The sequence below is a fragment of the Schistocerca serialis genome, chromosome 6 (genome assembly GCF_023864345.2).
Source record: "Schistocerca serialis cubense isolate TAMUIC-IGC-003099 chromosome 6, iqSchSeri2.2, whole genome shotgun sequence".
Taxonomy (NCBI): domain Eukaryota; kingdom Metazoa; phylum Arthropoda; class Insecta; order Orthoptera; family Acrididae; genus Schistocerca; species Schistocerca serialis.
This window is the reverse complement of record NC_064643.1, coordinates 334572318-334590152: the sequence shown is the minus strand read 5'-3', so window position 1 is coordinate 334590152 and position 17835 is coordinate 334572318. Positions and strand designations below refer to the sequence as shown.

General features: G+C 39.3%; 1 protein-coding gene across 1 annotated transcript in view; it reads left to right on the top strand.

The window, feature by feature from the left end:
• LOC126483655 (COP9 signalosome complex subunit 2) overlaps nucleotides 1-17835 on the top strand; it is a 96772-nt gene that overhangs the window by 49253 nt on the left and 29684 nt on the right. Inside the window, exon 7 of the mRNA XM_050106717.1 lies at nucleotides 4837-5027. Within this exon, the coding sequence (XP_049962674.1) occupies nucleotides 4837-5027 (191 nt within the window). The remainder of the gene's footprint in view (nucleotides 1-4836; nucleotides 5028-17835) is intronic.

Here is a 17835-nt window from a genome sequence, read left to right as displayed (position 1 = left end):
TCAGATATTTCAGGAGTGTATTCCAGTCAACCTTGTCAAAACCTTTCTCCGAATCTACTAATGCTATAAACATATGTTTGCCTTTCTATACATTTTCTTCCTAGATAAGTCATAGGGTTAGTATTGTTTAGCATGTTTCTATATTTCTCAAGAAATCAAGCTCATCCTCCCTGAGTTCCATTCTTCTGGAAATGCAAGGGTTGTTTGAAAAATTCTTGGAACAGAATAGAAGAAAAAGTACTTACATCACTTAAACTTTTTATTTTTAAATGTATTCTCCTTGCAGATTAATGCACTTGGTCCAACAGTGTTCCAGTGCCTTGATCCCATCTCAAAAATGAGTTTCCTCCAGGCCTGCAAAATAGCTGTCAACTTCGGCTATCAGTTCTTTGTTTGAAGTCAATCTTTGCACACCAAGAAAAATTTTCCGTTTTTGGAAGAGATAGAATTCTGATGGAGCCATATCAGGTGACTTAGGCAGGTGTGACAACAGTTCATACCTTAGTTCATGTAATTTTGTCATGGTGATGGCACATGTTTTTAATCCAGCGTCAATAGTCACGACACCGACCTTGCAGATAATTTTTTTAATTTCTAATTCTTCAGTTAAAATGTGAGATCCCCTTTCAGATGACATGTGGCAAGCGTGAGCAATTTCACGCACTTACAATCGACGATCCTCCATGACCATTTTGTGCACTTTTGCAACCATTTCTGCAATAGTGACATCTTGGCCAACCACTGCGTGGATCATCATCTTAAGCTCTCCTGACCGAATTTAACTTTATTTGTCCACTTCGCGACAGTTGAATATGAAGGAGCAGAGTCCCCCAGTATATCCTGGAAATTGGCATGAATGTCCTTTGCTTTCATACCTTTCTTTACAAAGTACTTAATCACTGCTCGAATCTCTCTCTCTCTCTCTCTCTCTCTCTCTCTCTCTCTCTCTCTCTCTCTCTCTCTCGCTCCCCCCATTTTTCCCCCCTCATCTTCGCAAATCACTACACAGGAACAACAGAAGAACCACATCACCACCACAGCTCTCTTCCAAGAGCATTGACATGGCACGCTTTTACAGGCAACAGTACAATGAATATTGTGTAAACAAGTTGTTGTGCTAGGGCTGACCTCTCGTGGTGATTCCGAGAACTTTTAAAACCACCCTCATAATTCATATCAGTATTTTAGGAGTGTGACTTATTAAAGTGATATTTTGGCAGTATTCATACCGGTCAACACCTGCTTTCTTTGGAATTAGGATTACTACAATCTTCTTGAAGTCTGAGAGTATTTCCCCTATCTCACATATCTTGTGCACCATGTGGAATTGTTTTGTCACGGTTGGCTCCCACAATGATCTCAGTAATTTTGTGGAATTGTTGTTTATTCTATGGGCATTGTTTCAAATTAGGTCTTTCAGTGCTTTGTCAAATTCTTCTTGCTGTATTGTATCTCCCATCTCTTCTTCATCTGCTCTGTCTTCTCTGTTCATAATATTGCCTTAAAGTTAATTTCATTTTACAACCCTTCTAGATATTCCTCCTGCCTTTGTTGCCCCTTCTGTGCTTAGTGTACTGGCTTGCATCTGAGCTCTTGATATTCATGCAGCTGATTCCGTTTCCTCCAAAGATCTCGTTAATTTTCCTATTAGTGGCATCTATGCTTCCCTCAGTTATACATACTTATGTAGTCTTGCATTTCTCATCTAGCCATTCCTACCTCACCATTTTGCACTTCTTGTCACGTGTTTTTTAAATGCTATATGCCCTTTTGCTGCATTGTTGTATGTTCTTCTTTTGCCAATTAAATTAAATGTCTTGTGGGCTAGCCAAGAATTTCTACTTGATTTTTTTTTCTTTTTTCCCCCCATTTGCATATTTGGTCCTCTGCTGCCTTCACTATTTCATCTCTCAAAGCTACCCATTCATCTTCTGTTCGTTCCTTACCCCTATTTTTGTCAGTTGTTGCCTAATGCTGCATTTAAAACTCCAAACAACCTCTGGTTAATTTCATACCTTCCTGCAATTTCTTTGATTTTAATCGTACTTCATAATCAATAAATTCTGGTTTTGAAATCTCTGTCTCACTATTATAATATCTACCTGATACTTTCAGATGCCGACAGATATCTTCCATGTACACAGTCCTCTTTCGTGGTTCTTAAACCAAGTGTTAGCAGGGATTAAGTTATGTTCTGTGCAAGACTCTGCCAGAAGACTTCCCATTTCATTCCTTTCCTCCAGTTCAGGTTTTGCTATGAATTTTCCTTCCCTCCGTTGTTGTACTATTGAATTCCAGTCCCCCATCACAATGAAATTTTTGAATTATGTAAATAATTTCTTTTATCACTTCACATGGTTTTGGCATATAAACTTGTACTGCTTTGGTGTGTTGTGGCTTATGTCTCTTGGCTGCGAAAATGTGTTAACTACACTGTTCCTAGAAGCTTACCTACAATCATATTTCTCTATTATGATTAGGCTTTCTCCTTCATTACCCATTTTGGTTTTATATTTATAACACTCAATTAACGTATTCTTGCAATCACAGTTCACCAATTCCAACTGTATTCGACTTCAACCTATCCGTTTTCCTTTTTAAATTCTCTATCCTACATACCTAATTAAAGTATGTACATTTCATTCTCTGACCCATAGAACTGCAGATTTGTATAAATTAATAAGAGCATCCTCCTGAATAGTCCCCACCTTGAGATCAGAATATTTTGTCCAAGAGGCTGTCATCATTATTTAACTGTACAGTAGAGCTGCATGCCCTTGGCAAAATGACAGCTGTAGGTTTCCTTTGCTTTCAGCCATACCAACATCAGTAAGAACCTCGAAAACACCGCTATATGAAATTGTTGTTGTGAAACATGGAGAGAGTCGATCCTTTTATCAAGGCAGGAACATAATAAAACACTCGTTCTCAATATTCATTCAAGTGTAGTTTTTGGGATTGATTCAGAACAGTCTTATAGAAACTGCAGCTCTTTATTATAAAACAAAGTATTGAGTGTTTACAGGGTATTTGGAAATTCCTGTTTCAAACTTCTACGACTTGTAGAGGAGAGTGAGTACATAATACTTTGAATAGGGACCCATGTTCAGGAATGTACAGTTTCCGTTCCACAATGGTTTCAATTCAGATGTTTAATTCATCCACTTCTGCTTGGGGAATTGAATTAGGCATGATGCAGTGAAACTATTACGTATGAAATATAATAAAGCATCCATTTATCACTTAAGCACATCTGTTTGTATTAACACTTAAACATTACACGTTTACATTATTCCAAAACAAAACAAAACAGGACCCTACATACCATACATACAGTACGAGCTTTGCAAACTGTCTGCTCACATGTACAAAGCACGCAGCTCACTAAATTTAGAGGGCTTGGGCTCACAGGACATTTCTTTAGAAATCATGAAAATTTTTTTTAGTGGGGGGGGGGGGGGGGGGGGGGGTTCATTTTACAGGACCCTCATGGAGAACAGCAGTGGTAGGCATAGTTTAACCTTTGCTTCTCAATAAATGTAATTTTCCTCATCATCTGTCTCTAAAACTTGGAGAATATGCACTGAAAGCGAATTTAGCTTAAGTTGTCTCCAAAAAGTATGACAGATTTGTACTGTATATAAACAGTTTTAAGCACCATGTATTCAGATCCTGGTTACTTACATGAGATGATTACTTAAAATGTGGTCTGTACTCAACAAATGCTGTAGCCTGTAAACTTAACATTCAATATGTAGGCCCCTGTAAACCCCCCCCCCCTCAATATGTAGGCCCCTGTAAACCCCCCCCCCCCCCACTCTCTCTCTCTCTCTCTCTCTCTCTCTCTCTCTCTGTCTGTGTGTGTGTGTGTGTGTGTGTGTGTGTGTGTGTGTGTGTGTGTGTGTGTGTGTGTGTGTGTGGTTTTTTTTTCTCAGTGAATTAGTGTCGTAGATTACTTATTTCACATAGAAGTTTGCGTACTGTCTCTTTATTTATTCAATGATAATGAGACTAAATTCTTTCGACAAAGTTGTTGTGTCTTTCAAGGCCATGTGTTGACAGATTGCCTGTTTGTTTCTGGTTTTGGATCTTGCTCAACATTTAATGATTTTCCTGGTGTTTTACCAGCACAGGTGGCCGGCATTGTTAAAGGTTCACTCTTCATTGCTGTTGCTGGACTGGAGCCAAGCCTGCAGGCAGTTTTTGTATGTACCGGTTGTGCCAATCCCCGAGGGCTTTTCCCTGGCTGTTGCTGTTTTGATACTCCCTGGCTTATGTCTTAGTCCTAATAAAAAAGAAGAAATCCTCGAGGCAAATGATTCTGGATACTTTTGCTACAGTGAACAACTATCGAAGGTAGCTGGGAAAAATGATAGTGGTAATGGCCAAGAGAAAGCTCCCAGATGTTGACACAGTGGGTGTGTGTAATCTCCATCTGCAGGCTTAATTCTAGTCCACCGCTAGGAATGTAGAAAAACCTTGTGACATTGCCAAACTCTCATGCTGCATAAACATCGGGAAACCAGTTGAACAAATGTTGGCTGAAGACCCCAAGACAGAAGCCAATAGACAGTTTGTCTGATTCTTTTTGATTGGGACATCAATATTATAGAGGTGTATGTTTTATACATATTAGAATTTAACATCCACAGAAATCATTGTGGATATTGTAGCTTCATCTCTAAAATGAATGTATCAATATAGCTCAGAGTTTGTCACCTAGGTACTGTTAGATAATTGTTCCTGTACTGTGCATGAAAAGGATATGCTGTATCTGATATGATGCATTGTGTGTTCTGTTCTGAAATTTGTATTAATTGTGACTTCTGTTTGCAGGCTTATGAAATCTGGAATCAATCCTTTTGACTCCCAAGAGGCAAAGCCATATAAAAATGACCCAGAAATATTAGCAATGACCAATTTAGTTTCTGCATACCAAAATAATGATATCAATGAGTTTGAGACCATCCTCAAACAGAATAGACGGAACATAATGGATGATCCATTTATCCGAGAGCACATTGAAGGTATGTTGATTTTTCTTCTTCTTCATACATGAAAAGTACATATGTTTTGAAAATATTCATGCTGATATCATTGCTTGAATGTAAGTATTTTGTAGCATTTGATCCCTAAAAATAAATTTATGACAAAAAGCAACTTCTCTGAAGTCCATCCCAAATCCTGTATCATATCAGTAACACTCTCTCCCCTATTTGGATAATACATAAGTGCTGCCCTTCTTTGAACTTTTTCAATGTACTCCATCAACCCTATCTGGTAAGGATCCCACACCACGCAGCAGTATTCTAAAAGAGGACGGATAAGTGTAGTGTAGGCAGTTTCCTTAGTAGATCTGTTAAATTTTCTAAGTGTCCTGACAATAAAATGCAGTCTTTGGTTAGCCTTCCCCGCAGCATTTTCTTTGTGTCACTTCAAATTTAAATTGTTCTTAATGGTAATTCCTCTTGTAGTTGTCTCATCAAATATTGTTCATATTTTACTTTCTTCATTTATTTGATGCAAACTGTTACATAGCCACTGTTTTGAATATCATGTTAATGTTAAAATGCAGTACCACCACACACTCAAAGATTGCATTTACTGTAAGTTCTCTCAAACACCTCCATTTTCCTGCATTTAGTTATTTCTGTTTGTCTTACTGATATTGGTTAAGTTCCTTAAGTATTCTGTAGTTACACTGATAATTGTTTCTTATTTTGATTGGTTTGTGTATCACTCTCCATGTTTCATACCTCCTGATGTAGCCTTGTCTAGTACTAATTTTATTTTATCTTAATAGTTTTGTTCATTAATAGAAAGTGTTATGTAAGCATGCTGTTCCTATTTTGTGTTAAAGATTTTCCTGTCTACTCCAGTCTTATTTATTTACTGTTCAATTTTTACTTTTTCATTGCATTGCCACCACACTGTCAAAGATGTTACTGTATGTTTGTGCTTCAGTCCAGACATGTTACTTCTCTTCCAATGTTGTTTGCAAACATTGTAACTTCTTTGGTGACAATACTCTGTAAATAGAGTATTGTCACCAAAGAAGTTACAATGTTTGCAAACAACATTGGAAGAGAAGTAACATGTCTACTCTGTAAATCCTCCCCATGAACCATGGACCTTGCCGTTGGTGGGGAGGCTTGCGTGCCTCAGCGATACAGATAGCCGTACCGTAGGTGCAACCACAACGGAGGGGTATCTGTTGAGAGGCCAGACAAACGTGTGGTTCCTAAACAGGGGCAGCAGCCTTTTCAGTAGTTGCAAGGGCAACAGTCTGGATGATTGACTGATCTGGCCTTGTAACAATAACCAAAACGGCCTTGCTGTGCTGGTACTGCGAACGGCTGAAAGCAAGGGGAAACTACAGCCGTAATTTTTCCCGAGGGCATGCAGCTTTACTGTATGATTAAATGATGATGGCGTCCTCTTGGGAAAAATATTCCGGAGGTAAAATAGTCCCCCATTCGGATCTCCGGGCGGGGACTACTCAAGAGGATGTCGTTATCAGGAGAAAGAAAACTGGCGTTCTACGGATCGGAGCGTGGAATGTCAGATCCCTTAATCGGGCAGGTAGGTTAGAAAATTTAAAAAGGGAAATGGATAGGTTAAAGTTAGATATAGTGGGAATTAGTGAAGTTCGGTGGCAGGAGGAACAAGACTTCTGGTCAGGTGACTACAGGGTTATAAACACAAAATCAAATAGGGGTAATGCAGGAGTAGGTTTAATAATGAATAGGAAAATAGGAATGCGGGTAAGCTACTACAAACAGCATAGTGAACGCATTATTGTGGCCAAGATAGATACGCAACCCACACCTACTACAGTAGTACAAGTTTATATGCCAACTAGCTCTGCAGATGACAAAGAAATTGAAGAAATGTATGATGAAATAAAATAAATTATTCAGATAGTGAAGGGAGACGAAAATTTAATAGTCATGGGTGACTGGAATTCGAGTGTAGGAAAAGGGAGAGAAGGAAACGTAGTAGGTGAATATGGATTGGGGCCAAGAAATGAAAGAGGAAGCCGCCTGGTAGAATTTTGCACAGAGCACAACATAATCATAGCTAACACTTGGTTTAAGAACCATGAAAGAAGGTTGTATACATGGAAGAACCCTGGAGATACTAAAAGGTATCAGATAGCTTATATAATGGTAAGACAGAGATTTAGGAACCAGGTTTTAAGTTGTAAGACATTTCCAGGGGCAGATGTGGACTCTGACCACAATCTATTGGTTATGACCTGTAGATTAAAGCAGAAGAAACTGCAAAAAGGTGGGAATTTAAGGAGATGGGACCTGGATAAACTAAAAGAACCAGAGGTTGTACAGAGTTTCAGGGAGAGCATAAGGGAACAATTGACAGGAATGGGGGAAAGAAATACAGTAGAAGAAGAATGGGTAGCTTTGAGGGATGAAGTAGTGAAGGCAGCAGAGGATCAAGTAGGTAAAAAGACGAGGACTAGTAGAAATCCTTGGGTAACAGAAGAAATATTGAATTTAATTGATGAAAGGAGAAAATATAAAAATGCAGTAAATGACGCAGGCAAAAAGGAATACAAACGTCTCAAAAATGAGATCGACAGGAAGTGCAAAATGGCTAAGCAGGGATGGCGAGCGGACAAATGTAAGGATGTAGAGGCTTATCTCACTAGCGGTAAGGTAGATACTGCCTACAGGAAAATTAAAGAGACCTTTGGAGATAAGAGAACGACTTGTATGAATATCAAGAGCTCAGATGGAAACCCAGTTCTAAGCAAAGAAGGGAAAGCAGAAAGGTGGAAGGAGTATATAGAGGGTCTATACAAGGGCGATGTACTTGAGGACACTATTATGGAAATGGAAGAGGATGTAGATGAAGGTGAAATGGGAGATATGATACTGCGTTAAGAGTTTGACAGAGCTCTGAAAGACATGAGTCGAAACAAGGCCCCGGGAGTAGACAACATTCCATTGGAACTACTGACGGCCTTGGGAGAGGCAGTCCTGACAAAACTCTACCATCTGGTGAGCAAGATGTATGAAACAGGCGAAATACCCTCAGACTTCAAGAAGAATATAATAATTCCAATCCCAAAGAAAGCAGGTGTTGACAGATGTGAAAATTACCGAACAATCAGTTTAATAAGCCACAGCTGCAAAATACTAACACGAATTCTTTACAGACGAATGGAGAAACTAGTAGAAGCCGACCTCGGTAAGGATCAATTTGGATTCCGTAGAAACACTGGAACACGTGAGGCAATACTGACCTTACGACTTATCTTAGAAGAAAGATTAAGGAAAGGCAAACCTACGTTTCTAGCATTTGTAGACTTAGAGAAAGCTTTTGACAATGTTGACTGGAAAACTCTCTTTCAAACTCTAAAGGTGGCAGGGATAAAATACAGGGAGCGGCAGGTTATTTACAATTTGTACAGAAACCAGATGGCAGTTATAAGAGTCGAGGGACATGAAAGGGAAGCTGTGGTTGGGAAGGGAGTAAGACAGGGTTGTAGCCTCTCCCCGATGTTATTCAATCTGTATATTGAGCAAGCAGTAAAGGAAACAAAAGAAAAATTCGGAGTAGGTATTAAAATCCATGGAGAAGAAATAAGAACTTTGAGGTTCGCCAATGACATTGTGATTCTGTCAGAGACAGCAAAGGACTTGGAAGAGCAGTTGAATGGAATGGACAGTGTCTTGAAAGGAGGATATAAGATGAACATCAACAAAAGCAAAACGAGGATAATGGAATGTAGTCGAATTAAGTCGGGTGATGCTGAGGGAATTAGATTAGGAAATGAGACACTTAGAGTAGTAAAGGAGTTTTGCTATTTGGGGAGCAAAATAACTGATGATGGTCGAAGTAGAGAGGATATAAAATGTAGACTGGCAATGGCAAGGAAAGCGTTTCTGAAGAAGAAAAATTTGTTAACATCGAGTATAGATTTAAGTGTCAGGAAGTCATTTCTGAAAGTATTTGTATGGAGTGTAGCCATGTATGGAAGTGAAACATGGATGATAAATAGTTTGGACAAGAAGAGAATAGAAGCTTTCGAAATGTGGTGCTACAGAAGAATGCTGAAGATTAGATGGGTAGACCACATAACTAATGAGGAAGTATTGAATAGGATTGGGGAGAAGAGAAGTTCGTGGCACAACTTGACCAGAAGAAGGGATTGGTTGGTAGGACATGTTCTGAGGCATCAAAGGATCACCAATTTAGTATTGGAGGGCAGCGTGGAGGGTAAAAATCGTAGAGGGAGACCAAGAGATGAATACACTAAGCAGATTCAGAAGGATGTAGGTTGCAGTAGGTACTGGGAGATGAAGAGACTTGCACAGGATAGCGTAGCATGGAGAGCTGCATCAAACCAGTCTCAGGACTGAAGACCACTCTGTAAACGTCTGAAGATGGCCTTGTAAGCCAAAAACCAGCTAACACAATATAAAAATAATATTGTTGAACAAAAGCAAACTGGTGCTTTTCATTTATTATAATGTTGTTCCACCAAGAACCGACAGAAGATTCTGTTAACATGTATTCAGTTGAATTTAGGGCCTTTAGATTTGACTGATTTATCATGTAACCAAAGTTTAACGGATTCCTTTTAGCACTCGTGTGGATGACCCCACACTTTTCATTATTTAGAGTCAACTGCGAGTTTTCAAACCATGTTGTTGTTGTTGTTGTTGTTGTTGTTGTGGTCTTCAGTCCAGAGACTGGTTTGATGCAGCTCTCCATGCTACTCTATCCTGTGCAAGCTTCTTCATTTCCCAGTACCTACTGTAACCTACATCCTTCTAAATCTGTTTGGTGTATTCATCTTTTGGTCTCCCTCTACGGTTTTTACCCCCCGTGCTGCCCTCCAATGCTAAATTTGTGATTCCTTGATGCCTCAGAATATGTCCTACCAACCGGTCCCTTCTTCTAGTCAAGTTGTGCCACAAATTTCTCTTCTCCTCAGTTCTATTCAGTACCTCCTCATTAGTTATGTGATCTACCCATCTAATCTTCAGCATCCTTCTGTAGCACCACATTTTGAAAGCTTCTCCTCTCTTTTTGTCTAAACTAGGTATCATCCATGTTTCACTTCCATACATGGCTACACTCCATACAAATACTTTCAGGAACGACTTCCTGACACTTAATTCTATACTCGTTGTTAACAAATTTCTCTTCTTCAGAAACGCTTTCCTTGCCATTGCCAGTCTACATTTTGTATCCTCTCTACTTCGACCATCAGCTATTTTGCTCCCCAAATAGCAAAACTCCTTTACTACTTTAAGTGTCTCATTTCCTAATCTAATTCCCTCAGCATCACCCGACTTAATTCGACTACATTCCATTATCCTCATTTTGCTTTTGTTGATGTTCATCTTATATCCTCCTTTCAAGACACCATACAGATATCTTTTCTAAATCATTTTGCAATTTGTTTCGATCTGCTGATGACTTTACTAGTTGATGAACGACAGCATGATCTGCAAACAGCCTAAGACGGCTGTTCAGATTGTCCCCCAAATTGTTTATATAGATAAGGAACAGCAAAGGACCAATAACACCACTCTGGGAATGCCAGAAATCACTTCAATTTTATTTGATGACTTTCCATCGTTTACTACGAACTGTGGCCCCTCTGACAGGAAATCACGAATCCAGTCACATAAGTAAGATGATATTCCATAAGCATGCAATTTCACTGCAAGCCGCTTGTGTGGTACAGTGCAAAAGCCTTCCAGAAATCCAGAAATATGGAATCGATTTTAAATCCATTGTCAGTAGCACTCAACACTTTGTTAGACTAAAAATCTAGTTGTGTTTAACAATAACAATGTTTTCTATATCCGTGTTGCATGTCAGTAGATTGTTTTCTTCGAGGTAATTCGTAATGTTTGAACACAATATACATTTCAAATTCCTGCTGCATATTGACGTTAATGATATGGGCCTGTGATTTAGTGGATTACTCACACTAACTTTCTTGAATATCGGTGTGATCTGTGCAACTTTCCAGTCTTTGGGTACAAATCTTTCTTCGAGTGAATGGTTGTATATGATTGTTCAGTATGGAGCTACTGCATCAGCATTCTCTGAAAGGAATCTGATTGGTATACTGTTTGGACCAGAAGACTTGCTTTTATTAAGTGATTTAAGTTGCTTCACTACTCCGAGGATATCTGCTTCTATGTTACTCGCGTTGTCCGCTGTTCTTGATTCAAATTCTGGAATACTTACTTCGTCTTCTTTTGTGAAGGCATTTCGGAAGGCTGTGTTGTCAAATTAAACTGTCTAGTGGGTGAAAGTACTGATCCTTGCCATATTCCGTGACAGTCTTGATTTGCACACCCCCTGCTTCCCAAAAGAATGTCTTCGGCTTCATAAGAAGCATCTTTGTCAGCCATATGTCATGTGTGATCAGCAGAAATGTACTTATTAACAGTCAGTGTTCAGTTTCTGTAAGGAAAGTTTAGAATCACCTGTGTAGTGATACCTTACTAGCCTAGTAATTGCACATTTGTCTTTAGTTTGTAGTAAATTTGGTATCATCTTTTCTACTGAAGAAGGGAAGTTTCATTCTCATAACCATTCACCCGTGAACTATGGATCTTGCCAAGACTGCATGGTTTGTGTACTTCAGTGATAAAGATAGCCAAACTCTAGGTGCAACAACAACAGAGGCATATATGTGGAGGGGCTAGATAAACCTGTGGTTCATTTAGAGGGGAGGTCTTTTCAGTAGTTGCAGTGCCAACAGTCTTCATGATTGACTGAGTGTAGTCGTGTAACATCAGCCAACAAGACCTAAGTTGGTACAGCAAACGCATTGTTGGGTTTGACCTACCATTTCTCCTCTAAATTTTGCAGAAATGTGGATCATTTGGGGAAGGTCACCCAACGTGATGTACATTCCACCTTTTGTGCCTTCTTTCTTTGCACCCTTCCATTCTGGCAAAAGTAATACATTGAAGAGCCAATGTGGTAACCATCACTCTGTGTGTGTGTGTGTGTGTGTGTGTGTGTGTGTGTGTGTGTGTGTGTGTGTGCGCGCGTGTACGTGGCGCGGGTTCATTGGCGCAGCACGTAGTGGTAGTCATCAAGTACCTGTATCAAGTGGCCGCACAGCCCCAGCAGTATCATCTGTAGGAAAGGATAATTACAATGCAGAGTGATGTGGCAAACATGACCATGTGGCAGTCTTTCCTTCATGCTTCTCACATGGAATCTACGATTTTCTGTTGACTTCGCACTGGTCACACTTGGCTGATCCATGGCCACATCCTATGACATGAGAATCCATCCCACTGTGAGTGTGGTGCCAACATTGTACTGGACTGCCCCAATTTGGTCACCTTGTGGTGAGACCTAAAACTTGCTGAAACCCTATCTCTGGTGCTAGTGGAAGATGCCAAAGTAGCTGATTTTGTTTTACATTTTACCCTTGAAGGTAGTTTTTACTCCTGTTTCTGAGGTAGGGCACTTCGGCCTCATTGGCTGCCTGAGGTATTGGAGTGGTGTCGCACCATCTGCTCTGTCTCAGAGGTCCCATCACTGCCATTTTTCATTTGCTCATGCTCTTCGTACCTCCGTAATTCTTTTTATTCTTCTACATCTGTCGTTAGATTTCTTTCTTGTTGTCGTTGCTCTTTTTCCTGAGATTTTATCAACTCATTTGAGTAGTTAGTTTTGTTTTGGCATTTATCAACTAGTTTGCATCGTTAGTTTTCTTCTGTTAATGGAGAGTAAGGAACCACTGTTTGGATGCAAAGGGTGCATCTCCCATCACATATTGTATCTCGGTGGCCTCTAGCTGCTTTCTGGGTGGAGAAACTCTCCCGCAATTGTCCTCTTACTGCTTTCTCCCTTCTACTTGCTTCTATGTGTTGGTTATATAGGTTCTCAGTTAAAGTTGGGTTCATCAGGATTTGTCTTCTGTGTCCTTCCTTTCTGAGGCCTCTTCGTGGCTTGACACATATAGAAAGGAAAGACTGATGGCCTTGTAGTTTGGTTCCTTTTAATCCCACCAATCTTGCACATAATATTCTGAACGTAAAATAGTTCCCATTCAGATTTCCAGGTGGGAACTGATCAAGAAGATATTGTCATCAGCAAAAACAAAACTGTCATTCTGTAGATCGGAGCATGGAATGTTAGATCTTTAATTGGATAGGGAGACTAGAGAATTTAAAAAGTGAAATGGATAGGTTAATGTTATAGTGGGAACTAGTAAAGTTCGATGGTAGGAGAAACAGGACTTGTGATCAGGTGAATACAGGGTTGTAAGTACGAAATCAAATAGGGGTAAAGCTCTAACAGTGATCAGAAAATAGCAGTGCAGGAAAGGCTCTGTGAACAGCATAGTGAACACATTTTCATAGCCAACACCCACCGCAATAGTGCATGTTTATACACCAACCAGCTCTGCAGACGATAAAGAGATTGACAGAATGCACAAGATAAAATGAATTATTCAAATAGTTAAGGTAGATGAAATGTTAGTTGTGATGGGTGACTGGAATTAGATAATTGGAAAAAGGAAGAAAAGAAAAATAGTAGTAAACGGACTGGGGGAAAGGAAAGAAAAGAGGAAGCCCCCTGTACATAGCATCATTTAACCATCACTAACACTCGATATATGAATTGTGAAAGAAAGTTGTATATGAGAAAGAGACATGGGAACTCTGGAAAGTTTCAGATTGGTTATATTATGGTAAAAGCAGAGATTTCAAAACTGGGGTTTAAAGTTTGACATTTCCAGGGGCAGATGTGGACTCTGACCATAATATTTTGGTTGTGAAGTGAAGAGTAAAATTGAAGAAATGCTAGAAAGCTAGGGAGTTAAGATGGTGGGTCCTGGATAAATTGAAAATACCAGAGGTTGTAGACAGTTTCAAAGGAAGCATTAGTGAACAATTGACAGAAACAAGGATGTGAATACAATAGTTGAGAGATCAAATAGTAAAGGCAGGAGGAGAATCAAATAGGAAAAATAAGAGACCCAATAGAAATGCTTGGTAATACTGTATATCAAACTTCATTGACAAAAAGTGAAAATATAAAAATGCAGCACATGAAGTTGACAAAAGGGAATCTCATCAAGTCATTTCATACTCCTGATGACATGATGAATAATATCCCTCCATGCACGCCTGGTTTTTGTTTTGGTCCTCAGTCTGCAGGGGTCATTCCAGTCTTTCTTTTATGTCCTTCATCCGTCTTTTTGTTTTTTACTATGTCTTTGACTATCTGCGCATTTCATCTTTTTCTACTGAATGTCCTGCTCTCATGATATATCCAGAGTATCAGAATTTCATCTGCAGTATTTTGATCTCTGAAGATATTTTTAATTTATTTTTTCCATGGTTTTTATTTTTTACTTTTTTAATTAATGGAATCTTCAGAATCCTTCCCAAAACCCAAGTTTCAAAATAATAAGTTTTCTTGCAATCCATTTTTTTTTTTTTTTTAATTGTCTATGACTTCTGTCTGTATAAAAGTATGGGGAAGATCAAAGTTACAGCCATTTTTGTTTTGTTCGGTAGTGACAATTTTCTTTCCTTTATAAACTTGCTTAATTTAATCATAACTGTTCTTCCCTCCTCACTTCCTCAGTGCGGGAACTTCTTTCTGCTATTACAGACCCTAAAAATATATACACTGATGGAAAAAAATCCCAACACCACACTTAATTAATATAGAGTGATGAAATTTTGGGATTACATTTGTCTGAGTAACACATTTAAGTAGTTAGTGTTGCAAGGTTACAGGGTAATGTAAGCATGCGAAAAGCCACTGCAAAAGTGAAATGCTGGTACATTAATAACTGGTGTAACTGCCAGTGTGTCGAATGCAAGCATGCAAATGTGTATGTAGTGTGTCATACAGGTGCCAGATGTCAGTTTGTGAGGTGGAGTTCCATGCCTGTTGCATTTAGTTGATCAATACACGGATGCTTAATGTTGGTTGTGGATAACGCTGGAGTTGTTGTCGGATGATGTCCCGTGCATGCTTGCTTGGAGACAGTTGGTGATCGAGCAGACCAAGGCAACATGCCGACACCACAGAGCACATTGTGTTACAACAGCAGTATGTGGGCGAGCATTATCTTGCTGGAAAACTCCTCCAGGAATGCTGTTCACAAATGGCAACACAATAGATCTAATCACCAGACTGACATACAAATTTGCAGTCAGGGTGCATGGGATAACCACGAGAATGCTCACGCTGTCACACGAAATTATACATCAGACTGTTACTCCAGGTGTATGTCCAGTGTGTTTAAGTTACAGACAGCTTCGCTGCAGGTCTCACCTGGCCACCTCCTAACCAACACACAGTCTTCATTGGCATCAAGGCAGAACTGTGCTTTCATCAGAAAACACAGCAGACCTCCCCTCCACTCTCCAGTGAGCTCTCACTTGACACCATTGAAGTAACAAACAGTGGTATTTTGAGGTCAGCAAAATGCATACTACAGGGAATCTGTCTTGAAACTTTCCTTGAAATAACCAATTTGTAGTGATTTATTGTGTCACTGTGGTGCCAACTGCTGCTCAGATTGCTGCTATAGGCACTTCCTGCCAAGTCTTTCTGCAAGACCCTGGAAGGAACATTCAGCTTCTCGTATCCCTATAACACAACCTCGTTCAAACACTGTGAGCTGTTGATAGTGACACTTTTGTCATCTAAAAGGCATTCTTAACTAATGTTATCTCACAGCGTCCAATCTCAAAAGAAACTAATGCTCATCACAGTTACATTGGCTATTTAAAACAAACCTGATTTGCCTCCTCGGAGTGGTACTACTAGGGCCACGCATATGCTACTGGCACTAAATTTCGATAGTCGTTATCTTCCAGGTGTAGAGACATGCCTACTAACTTTTGTTTATCTTGCACAACTTCTTGGTGTTCAGATTTTTTTCAATCAGTGTATTTATTGACTTACTGATTTCTTGTCCGTCCATCACCACGTGAGTCTCTGTACCTTTTGTCATAGTTTTTGCTTCTTGAAATTTGGCCTCAAGTCAGTTTTTTTCATTTTGTTTACAAATTTTTTCTGATATGCTTTAATGTCTTCTTCACTGCTTGCTGTAAGTGTTGTTTCAACCATACATCTTATGTTGAACACAATTGTTTAAAAAGTGAGATTGACAAAGTACACAATAGCTAATCAAGGATGCCTAGAAGACAAGTCCAAGGCTATAGAAACATGTTTCAATGGGGGGAAGGATAGATGCCACTTGCAGGAAAATGAGAGATACTATTGGGAAAATGAGAAGCAGCTGTATGAATTTTAAGAGCTCTTGAGTTCTGACGGTGGTACAGTGCTCACCAAAGAAGGGAAATCTGCAAGAACGAAACAATGTATAGAAGAGCCATACAGCAGAAATAAACTTGACGATGCTTTTGTGTAAATGGAAGAGAAATTAAATAAAAGTGAGAAAGGAGATAAGATACTGCAAGAATAATTTTATGGAGTACTGAAAGACCCAGGTCAAAACAAGGCCCATGGCATCAATATTATTACTTTAGAATTATTGAGATCCATGGCAGAGCCAAGCAAACCATACAATCTTGTGTGCAAGATGTAGTACAGGCAAAATACCCTCAGACTGTAAGAATAAAGTAATAATCCCTGTTCCAAAGAAAGCAGGTGCTGGCAGGTGTGAATATTTTTGTACCACCAATTGAATGAATTGTGGGTGCAAAATACTGACTCAACTTATTTACAGAAGAATGGAAGACTGCTAGAAGTGATTTAAGGGAAGACCATTTTGGTTTCCAGAGAAATGTAATAACATCCTTGTCACTACAGACTATGTGACTTGACATAGAAAATCAGTTAAATAAAATAAAATCCGTGTATAACATTTGCAGGTTTAGAGAAAGTGTTAGACAGTCTTGACTAGAACTGAAATTCTGAAGTTCATTTACAATTTTTACAGAGATGTCATAGTGAGGTAGTAATTGTTAAGGGAATGAGGCAAAGTAGTAGACATCCTCGATGCTATTAAATGTGTGCATTGAACAACCAGAAAAGGGAATTAGAATTCAGGGAGAAGAAATAATAATGTTGAGGTTTGCCAAGAACATTGTAATTCTGTTATTTGTAAAGGACTAGGAGGAGCAGTTGAGCCAAAGGGACAATGTCATGAAAAGACATTAAAAGATGACATCAGCAAGTGCAATGGAATGTAGTTGAATTAATCCAGGTGATGCTGTGGAACTTAGGTTAGGAGATGACACTAAGAGTAGGAGATGAGTTTTGCTATTTGGGTAGCAAAATAATTGGTGGTGGCAGAAGTAGAGATGACATAAAGTGCAGACCGGTAATAGCAAGAAAAGCATTTCTGAAAATGCCGAATTTGTTAAGATCTAATACAAATTTCAATGTTTGGAAATCTTTCTTGAACTATCTGTGTAGAGGGTAACTTTTTATGCAAGAGATATTTGGATGCTCAGCAGTGCAGACAGGAAGAGTGTAGCAACTTTAGAAATGTGCTACTTGAAAAGAATGATGAAGACTAGATGACTATCTAATCACGAATGAGGTACTGAATGAAATAGGGGGGAAAAAGAAGTTTTGGCACAACTTGACGAAGGGAAGGGATTTGGTGATAGGACACATCCTATTACAGGAACCATAGCAGTTATAATCGAGTGTCAGGTGGAGTTTGCGTTTATGTCCTAAACTCAGTCTGTAGTGAACCTGTGCCTCTTCAAACCCCTCTTGAAGCTGTGGCTGTCAGAATAAGGATGGCACAGGAAATAACGGTCTGCAATGTCTATCTTCGTCCAGATGGTGCAGTACCCCTGAATGTATTAGCTGCACTGA